General features: G+C 39.7%; 1 protein-coding gene across 1 annotated transcript; it reads left to right on the top strand.

Moving 5' to 3' along the window:
- The first annotated feature begins 2,289 nt into the window (after nt 1–2,289).
- On the top strand, nt 2,290–7,607 carry LOC146504342 (uncharacterized). The gene is made up of 6 exons (XM_085130323.1): nt 2,290–2,398; nt 2,488–2,710; nt 3,870–3,914; nt 6,619–6,773; nt 7,153–7,276; nt 7,366–7,607. Exons 1-6 carry the CDS (start codon nt 2,336–2,338, stop codon nt 7,443–7,445), a joined length of 690 nt encoding a protein of 229 aa, XP_084986449.1. The 5' UTR covers nt 2,290–2,335; the 3' UTR covers nt 7,446–7,607.
- The last annotated feature ends 2,378 nt before the right edge of the window (nt 7,608–9,985 follow it).

The raw sequence follows: 9,985 nt of genomic DNA on the forward strand, positions 1-9,985 counted from the left end.
ATAACTCAGCATTTTTCTAGTTAGGTTCATTTGGACATCGAGCAGCAATAGGCTTCTTCACCACATCTAAAGGAGAATCACACTTTTGACATAGAGGGAACCTTAACAGGTCTCCTGGCACTGCCATTTCTTGCCATTAAGTAATCTTTGCCATCACTGTTATTTTCTTTAACACTTTTAGTTCTGAGCGAGCTCTCAGTAGCTTAGGCAACTCATTTTTCTTATTTTGAAGTTTAACAGTTTCTTCTTGTCTCTGTTTTAACGCTGCACTAAGCTCACTGTCAGGAGAAGGATTCTTGGACCTTTGGCTCAGTTTGTTTACTTGCTTTGCAACCTCATCCACTCTCCTTTCAAGCTTAGATGCCTCGCTCTGTTTTGTAGTCTGTATTGGAACAGGTTCATCATCATAGGAGGGTACATCAAAAATGGAGTGGGCATGTACAGCTGCTTTTGTAGAATGTTACGCAGAGAGGTGTCGTGAGGGAAACATCAGAACTGGTATGGCTGGAGGGCTAGGCACCAGCGCAGTATGCTCGCATTTTGATGTTGCTTGGAGTGCATCCACACCAGGGGTCTGTGATCTGTCTGAAGAATAAATTCTCTTCCAAGGAAATAATATTTCAACGAATCAATTGCCCACTTGATTGCCAGTCCTTTTTCTAATGTTGAATATTTTGTCTCCCTGTCAAACAGCTTTTTACTTAAGAAAAGCATCGGTTTTTCTTCACCAGCGTCTCCCTGAGCCAGTACTGCTCCAAGTCCAACATTAGAGGCATCTACTTGTACAACAAATGGTTTGGAAAAATCAGGGCTTTGCAAAACAGGGGCTTCAGAGATCTGTCTCTTTAAAGATTGTAAGGCATGTTCACAGTCATCATTCCACATCACTTTAGAAGTGTGTTTTCTCGTGAGATCTGTAAGAGGGGCTGCCAAGGTTGAGAAATGGGGAATATACCTCCGAATAAACCTCTGTGCCTTTGCAGCGTTTTTCTTTTTGCAGCATTTTTCTTTTTGCAAGTGTTTTCTGAAGTTGCAGTCCGTTTGGCCTCTCAGGGCCACCGTAGAATACTCATAATACACAGTAAAGATTGGACAGCTACTGTGTGTCTGTGTGTGTGTGTGTGTGCCCATTCTTTTTCTCTGCCACTAGATGGTGATGATGTTCATACTTTGTGACTTTTGACTTGTTTCACAAACCAAAGCCAATTTCAGGAGTCATTCCACTTTCTTCAGTTCAGGAGGCTCATGAGACAGTGAAAGGAACCAAACACTTAATATAACAGGTTCATTCCAGCTTCTAGGCAGTTTTATCAATAAAATGCTTGTATTCTGCTAATGTTTGCTGATCGTTCCTTAAAGGTCCCACAACAGCACACGATCCTTCATTTTCTAAAGAATAAGTAAAACACAATCTAAAAAGGGAATTATGTTTACTGTCTCAGTTGCTTTCAAACAGCAAGACTTGGTTCACTGCATTTTTATCTTTAAGAGAAAACATTTAGGGAATAGTGCTGTGTTGACTCGCTCTTGAACAAACTATAAACCATCCACTTTCCAAGAATAGCTCAATTTGATCATTGTTCTGCACGAGTCGATAATCTGAAGCACTCATGCCTCATATGGACAGATATTTCTGAAGGAGACAGGAAAGACAGGAACCTATGCCATCAACAAAATTATACCATACCATAAAATAAAAAGAAAAAAACACAGCCTCATTGATATTGCCTGTTCTATCAGATCCAGGACGGGTGCACTATGAAGGAAAAAATATGTATTGATGGGGATAGTTTTAGTGTCAGATGAAAGCGATACAGTCCAAAGCTTCAGCATTAACATAATACATAATACATCTACCCATCATAATACACTCATCACCAAAAGGAAATGACTGTGATTAGACTGGATGTGACTTGAATGAAAACTGTGTTGCTTGTTCCATTCTGGTAGATGCAGCGTTTTTTTTGTTTGTTTGTTTGTTTGTTTGAGAACAGCAAAATACAAATACAGTATAATTTTACAAGTGCGAGAGTTTCCAGCGTTTCAGATACATATATAAAAAAAGAGAGACATCCCACCGATCTCAAACCGCAGCGTAAAGCTCCACCCACCCGGTGCGCTCTTATTAAAGAATCGAGCACAGCCACAAGTCTTCCTGTTTCGGGAAAGTCGCTGTGTGGGCAGAAGCGCTTTGTGTTTGTAGAATATTCTCCACGTATTTACAAGACAGGACTCCAGTGAAGCGACACAGCTCTCACAGTCTGTTCTTAGAGGTAAGTTCCCAGTGTGCGTTTGTTTAAGCAGGTCAACAGCTCACTGACATGACAACTTTAACATGTATGACAACAATCCGGGTGCTGTCACATTGATTGTAGCTGAGCTGAAGGAGAAACAGAAGGTGAGCTGGACTGTAAATATAACCTGATTATAAGTGAGCTTCAAAATAAACACAGTGAATGTCACTGACATGTGTCACCTGTGCTTCAGGCTCGTGAGGAGTATGATGATGCTCTGAGCTCCGGTCAGCAGGCCTTCCTATTGGAGGAGAGTGATGAGAGTCCAGATATATTCTCTCTGAGTGTGGGCAGTCTGCCTCCAGGAGAGAGCGCCTCCATCAGGTTGGAGTACGTCACTGAGCTGGCTGTGCAGGCTGATGATGGTCTGAGGTTCTGTCTGCCTGCTGTGCTCAACCCTCGATACCAACCTCAGGGTAGGACAACTTCAGAATATTTGGACCAGAAATGCTTATTTTCCACCCTGATTTACGAATAAATTCTTTACAAATCCTACCATGTGAATTCATGATTTTTTTTTTCACATTCTGTCTCTCACAGTTGAAGTGTACCTCTGGTGCAAATTACTGACCTCTGTCATCATTTTAAGTGGGGGAACTTGCACAATCGGTGGCTGACTAAATACTTTTTTGCCCCACTGTATATATATATATATGTGTGTATACTCTTTTTTTTTTTTTTTTTTTTTTTTGAAACCATGAATTTTAATTTCTGGGTGAGGATACAGTTCCAACATTAATATTCAAAGTTGCATCTTTTTGTGATTTTAATTATAATTTTAAATCACTCACTCATTTTAAACACTTGTAATGTGCTCTAAGTCAGAGTGTAAAAAGTTGCATTTTTAAAAACTTTACATTTTAACAATGTTAGGTTTATATTGTTGATTGTCATTTATGCTTAGAAATATTTAACCATATATGCTTAGAGGTGTATAATCGATTGTGTAGCGATAGGATGTGCGATCCCTAGGAGTCTGCAAAGGCTTCGTGGGCCTGAGTGTTCTGGCATTCACACCCACATCCTGGGAGCATGGGAGCATGGGAGAGGGCATACCTTCTCTTATTGTTTTATGGTAGGATAAACGTAGCTATGTCAGTTTTAGTCTAAGTGCCTTTTGTTTAGATGAACTGCTGAACCTCCAGACCAGCAGGTTTAGGGAAGTCTTTATGGGGTCACACACTGAGCCCCCCCCCCCCCCCCCCCCCCCACACACACACACACACACACACACACACACATACTTACACAACGCACAGGCAAGGTACTCTTTGTGTGTATGTATACGTCGTATGTTAATGCACCTATGCATATTCATGTAACCTCAATGAAAGAGCAGTGTTACGGGGGAGCAGATGAGAGACGCTGGGGTCAAGCGAAGGAACGGCGTTTGTCCAGTTCTCTCCCGTGCACGAGAAACATAAAAAACTTTGCCTACTCGTGTCTTGCTTTGCTGTGTAATTAAATTGTCCTTAACGTCCCAGCGAATAGGTTTAAGCTACAAACCTATCATACAAGTTCAAAATAATAAAGATTTGTTGTAATGTCTTTATTTCTTCTCTTTTTTTAATCTAGAACGTTTTTCCTCAGAAGTCCAGCACTGTGCTATGGCTTCACAAGGTAAGTGAAACACTAAACAGAAAAGAAACAAAGATGTGTGTTTTGTGTAAATACAGTAAGCGACAGTGGAAACACTTTTACAGAAACCTCTGCACTAACCTTCCATCCCCAAAAAGTGCTGCAACTCACGCCTGGATGACTGCACTGAGAACATCACAATCGTTTTGATTTTTGAGTGGACGGGTTTTAGCTGTTCTCCAGCCCACTGTCACTCCAGATGCACGACTGTTCCGTGGTCAGCATACTTTACCTTAACTGATATTGGTCAACATACTTTACCTTGAAGATATTGTGAGGAATGCCAGGGTAAGCTATGGTCATTTTAACCCCTAAATAACCAGCCACAGGAGTGCCTCGTGTAAGACTGAGAATTTCAGAGCAAAACATCTTTTGTATTTCCATGCTGCAGTCATCTTGCATGGACACATACGGCAGAGTCCATTTGGACAAAAGAATGTTGAGTCTACAGAAATAACCCCACGCTTTCTCTGCAGTTATTTACCTTAACTGAGACAGATTTAATCACAGAGTGATTATACAGTGCCTCTGGGGAAAAATACCCCACTATATTTATTAAAGTGCAAAAAGATGGATGCGATTTCAGTAATAAGCCTTTATTAGTGTAGTTTAAGACAGACGACAGTCACAATATATAAAAATCAAGGACAAGGCACCCTATATATCAATACATTTTTGAAGTTGAGCAAATTATTATTCTATATTCTAGCTACTGCATGTAGAAATTGTTACAGCAATCTTGAGAATACGTGACATATACAGTAAACTACAACAGCAAATGAGCAATGTTGAGCTGTTAAGCTGCTGCTGGTAGCAGTTGATTCTACTTTATGCCTTTTTTGACAGAAGTCCACTTTTCTCCTGCTGAATAATTTATTAGTCTAATATTCTAATAAGATAACTCTTTATTGTCACTGCACAGTCATACATAGTATAGTAGTACAATGAAATTGGAAAACTGTCCTACGTCGGCACTACATATAACACAACACACGACACGAGACAACACATCACAACGCAACACAAACAGTATATTAACTTAGTAATAAGAAAAGAAGAATAAGTGTATGTGTATTGCACATTGTTATTATTGCACATTAATTATTATTGCACCTTGTTATAAATATAAATATTATTATTGTTATTGTTTTTACTGTTGTTACCTCCCCCCCAAAAAAGTCCGGGGAGGTAGCCAATCACGTCAGCTATTTGCATTGATCAGGGCTATTGCCCTGTTGTAAAAGCTGTCCTTGAGTCTGTTTGTCTGGGACCTCAGCAGCCTGAACCTCCTGCCCGACGGCAGCAGCTTAAACACACCTCGGTGTTTACAGTCCCGTAGGATGCTGCGTGCCCTCTTGAGACAGTGAGTGCTGTACAGGTCCTTCAGGGAGGGAAGAGGATGTCCAATGATTTTTTTGGGCCATATTAATGACCCTCTGGAGTGCCTTTCTCTGTGCTGTGGTGCAGCTGGAGAACCACACACTGATGCAATATGTCAGCACACTTTCAATGGAGCAGCGGTAGAAGACGGTCAGCAGCTCCTTCTTCAGGTCCATTTTTCTGAGGATTCTCAGAAAGTGGAGACGCTGTTGGGCCTTCTTTAAAACCGCAGAGGTGTTAGAGCTCCATTGGAGGCCTGTGTCTATGTGCACACCCAGAAACTTGAAACTGGAGACCCTTTCCACGCATTCCCCATTGATGCTGACAGGCTGCAGCTCAGACTTCCTCCTTCTGAAGTCGACTTTTGTCTTGGTGGTATTGAGGTCCAGGTTGTTATCTACACACAGGTTGTTAACTATTAGTCTGTCCGGGAGTATCGTATTGAAAGCAGAGCTAAAGTCAACAAAGAGCAGCCTGGCGTAACGGCCCTGCGCTTCCAGGTGAGAGATGGTGGTGTGGAGCGTTGTAGCAATGGCATCTTCAGTTGATCTGTTAGCTCTGTATGCGAACTGGAGCGGGTCGAGTGTGGGTGGCAGACAGGCAGGACATGATGTGACGTCGGACCAGTTTCTCAAAGCACTTCATTATAACAGGTGTTAGAGCAACTGATCGGTAGTTGTTGAGGCTGCTAATGTTAGAACGCTTTGGCAGTGGGACAATTGTGGCTGACTTTAGGCACGGCGGGATGCCAGACTGGGACAGTGAAGTGTTGAAGATCTTAGTGAAGACCCCAGCCAGCTGGTCGGCACACTCTTTTAGGACCCTTAATAATAAAACAATAATAATAAAATAATAAAATAGATAAAAGCGAGGATTTACTGTTATTAAGTTTTCTTTGCTTTAGTGTCTTCTGACCTCTTGGATTTAGCATATTGGCCACATATTTTTATTATAAAGCATGAGAACAAGACCTTAAATAACATCATTTCGTCAGTATTCATCTGATCAGGTTGATTACTTTCAAAAGTTATTCATTAAAATCCGACTAACTTCCGCCTGTTCAATTCATAAAGTCTAATGCTGGGGTGTTGTCAGTTTTAAGGCTGTTGTAAATACACAATTTGTCACATTGAATTGCTTTGGTAATTATATTTAACGTTACATTTTTGACAGATATTCAAATGAATCAAATAAGACGTTATATATAACAGTTTAGGGTGTAATGGTTTGTGGATTGGTTAGTCATATACACTTTATGTTGTCTCATCTAGCAGCATAATCAGGTTTTGTCTTTATTCCATCTTAGATTTTCCAGCTGCTGTGCCCAAACAGCCACCCAGAGACCCTTTGCTGCAGTTAGTCTCCCTGCAGGAGGCGTCTGGCTGCTGGCTGCTTGATCCAGCTCTGGCTGCTGCACTGAGAAAGACCGACGAGGAGGTGGAAAAGTCAAAGCCTGAAAAGGTGGGCTGTTGCTTTGGCTGTTGAAATAGTAACACAAATGTAAAATACTGTATAACAAATTCCATAGCATGATCTGAATGAAAACTAGAATTACAACACAACAGAAAACAAATGGAAATAAAGTCAGACTAACTGAAGGCCTTCTTGATGCATGAAAATGAGCATCTGTATATCAGACACTCACACTGATGAGCAACCACTGAGCTGCACTAAAGTCTGATATTGTCCAGTAACCACAAAGCAGCAGAAATCATTTTCATCATCAGAGGTTCTTAAAGTATATCACTGTCTTATTTTACATTTATATTATTTGCAGAAATTAAGATGATAATTTTCATGTTTCCTGTTTTATCTGACTGTCTTTCACTTGATGAATTAGGCCAGCAGTGAAGTGTGGGCCACCATCCTGGCTCTGATCTGGCTTCATGGTTTCAAGATGGATGCAAAGGACGAGTGGGAGCTTCTGGCTGTGAAGGCTGCCTCATGGCTCCAAGCTCACAAAGGTAGTAATCATCACAATGAAAATAAAATGATATAGTCAGCTTTTCCCCCATATCAATTTCTATAATCATTGTGTGTTTTGTGTTTTTAGCACCGTTTGTGTCAGAGTGTGTGGATGCTGGAAATGTCCTGCTGGGTTGCAGCGTGAAGAAAGAAGCTCTGGGACTCTGAGGGTTTTCTTAAAGTGACCTCACCTTCAGCACTGTTAAGCAGAATGATACTGACTTACACTATACTGTGTTGCTTTCTTTAGTCTGACCCTTTGTTATAAAATCATTATTTTCCTTGAATCCAAATTGGTATTTAACATTGGATTAAACACTGTAACACGTGTCTGCAGAATTATCTGTTTTCATGTGTCTGTTCATTAAAAACAACAATGGTAAAACCATCATCTACATCCGCTGACTTGTTTATTTCCCACATAAACATTTCACATTAAAGACGAGTAGAGTTTGGTGTCATCAACATAACAGAGAAAATTGATATTAAATGTGTAGGAGAGATGACCAATTGGAACTAGCCAGATAAGAAATGGTAGAGGTCCCTGAGGACACCAGTAGGAAGTGGAAATGGCTGGAATTTGACATTTTTGAGTTGAATTAACTTCAGTGCAGCTGAAGAGAGGATGATCTAGTTCAGGTGTGTGTCAGTAATATCAATTAAGGTTTGTTATACCTGCATCATTTATATTGTTAGAGCTCTAACTTTGATAACAGAGTTAATGGCATATTTGAACTCTGATGCAAGTTTTCACATTTGATTTTGATTTTAATCCTCTGTAGACCGCTATCTTCAATCATGTTATCATTGTGAGTTTTAACCAAGTGGTGGATTAGCCTCCACCTAAACAACCCCTCTTCAAATCTGAGTTACAGCATTAGAATATGGCACTGAAGCAATGATGACAGCTTTAATAACCTATTTCATCTTCAATTATTCTTGTATGAAATTCTCTTAAAGTAGCAACTGAATTTCAACCAACTCAGCTAGCTCTGCATAATTTATTTCCTCTGTTAAAATAAAACGTGGCGGAGCCCAGCTGTAATTGTACCTTGCATTAATATGGTGTATTATTGACGGTGACACAGCACTGCTTAGCATGTCGTCCTGAATCTCACAGGTGTGCCGATGACCTGTGCAGTATATGAGGCACTAGAATCCTGGTTTATTTCTGGGATACAAACAGGAGGGAGTCATGTGAGCTCTATCAATATTGCACCACTTACGTCTCAGACCTGTATTTATGTATTTATGCACTGAAATCGCGCTGTAATATCCAGTTAATCGTAAACATTTGTACTCTGTTTTTCCATTTATTATATTTTTTTCATTAATTTGTCTGAAAAAAGATCCACGTAGTAACCAAAGAGAGCCTAAATCAATGGTCTCTAATAGCAGCCAAATTATAAGAGCTTTCATTAGTGATGTGAGATGAAGCCTTGTGATGAACTGAAGCTTTCCATCCAACTGGTCGACTCATGGTTCGAAGCATTGTGACGATTCATTGGCTCTACTGCGCCATCAAGTGGACGATTAAAGTCAAATAGGCTCAATGATTAGAATGATGTGATGTGTAAACTTAATAAATAAATTGTTTTCATGGTTATTTATCCCAAATATTGTCTCAGTATGTCTGATACAAAAGAGAAAGTGGAAACTATCAGTTTTGGTATGATTGTGTAACTGTGTAATCATTAGGGGTGGGGGAAAAAATCGATACTGTGTAGTATCGTGATATTTTGTTTGCTAATAATGTATCGATACAGGGACAGCAGAAATCGATATTTTGTTACAAAAAAAGTTTTTGTGGACTGGAACATACTCTGACTTCAGAGCATGTTGATCAGCTCCTTTTTCTGAGCAAGAATCCTGACATTCCTTCACTGTCCAAATATGTTTAACTTTTTTTTTGGGGCAGCAATAAACATGACAGTTTACTTATTTTAATTTAAGACATGTTTTATTTTAATTAAGTTTAAAACTTTTTTATTTAATGTAAAATTATATTTGGTTTTAATTTACTTTCAAATTCTTCAGTTGCTGAATGGGCTGCATAGTTTTCAGAAATTGCATAGTTCAGAATAGCTATAATTGTACCAGATGGTTGCATTCAGTTAAGTTGGACTAGACTGTAATACAAACCGTTCAAGTTTGTTAACAATAAAACTGACTGAAATGAGAGAAAGACTGAGTGTGAGACTTTGATATTAGATAAAATGAATATTGATAAAGTTTACCTTTATGTACAGAATCTGAATATCGCAAAATATTTTTAAAAATTGCAATAATATCGTATCGTGCGTTAAGTATTGTGATAATATCGTATCGTGGGATGTATGGTGATTCCCACCTCTAGTAATCATGCTTATGTACATCTGGACAATGACACAAACTATTATTATTTAACGGTGTGTCCAGACAGCTGTCGAAGCTGGATTGTACTTGAAGTTCGGTAGTTTAGTGTGCTCACAATTCTGTGACTTAGCATAGCCAGGCTAGCCTTCTCATCAGCTGTTGTTGTTGCTCGTCCCTCAGGTGGAGAAATACAGAGCGGAGAAAAGGGCTCGCTGGTTTTATCACTCGGGAAGGAGCACACACGGATTTTCACTGAAGAATAGTGATTAGTGGTGGGCAGATCGATCCAAATATCGATTATATCGATACCAAGTTGGCATCGGTATCGAATCAATACTAGGCTGGTGAGATCG

The sequence above is a fragment of the Neolamprologus multifasciatus genome, chromosome 14 (assembly GCF_963576455.1).
Source record: "Neolamprologus multifasciatus chromosome 14, fNeoMul1.2, whole genome shotgun sequence".
In the NCBI taxonomy this organism is placed as follows: domain Eukaryota; kingdom Metazoa; phylum Chordata; class Actinopteri; order Cichliformes; family Cichlidae; genus Neolamprologus; species Neolamprologus multifasciatus.

Bases quoted from the DNA above. Each gene is read 5' to 3' on its own strand.
- LOC146504342 (XM_085130323.1), top strand. From the start codon at position 2,336: ATGTATGACAACAATCCGGGTGCTGTCACATTGATTGTAGCTGAGCTG. The intron at 2,711-3,869 runs GTAGGACAACTT...TTTTTAATCTAG, and splicing joins CCCTCGATACCAACCTCAGG to AACGTTTTTCCTCAGAAGTC. The intron at 3,915-6,618 runs GTAAGTGAAACA...ATTCCATCTTAG, and splicing joins CTGTGCTATGGCTTCACAAG to ATTTTCCAGCTGCTGTGCCC.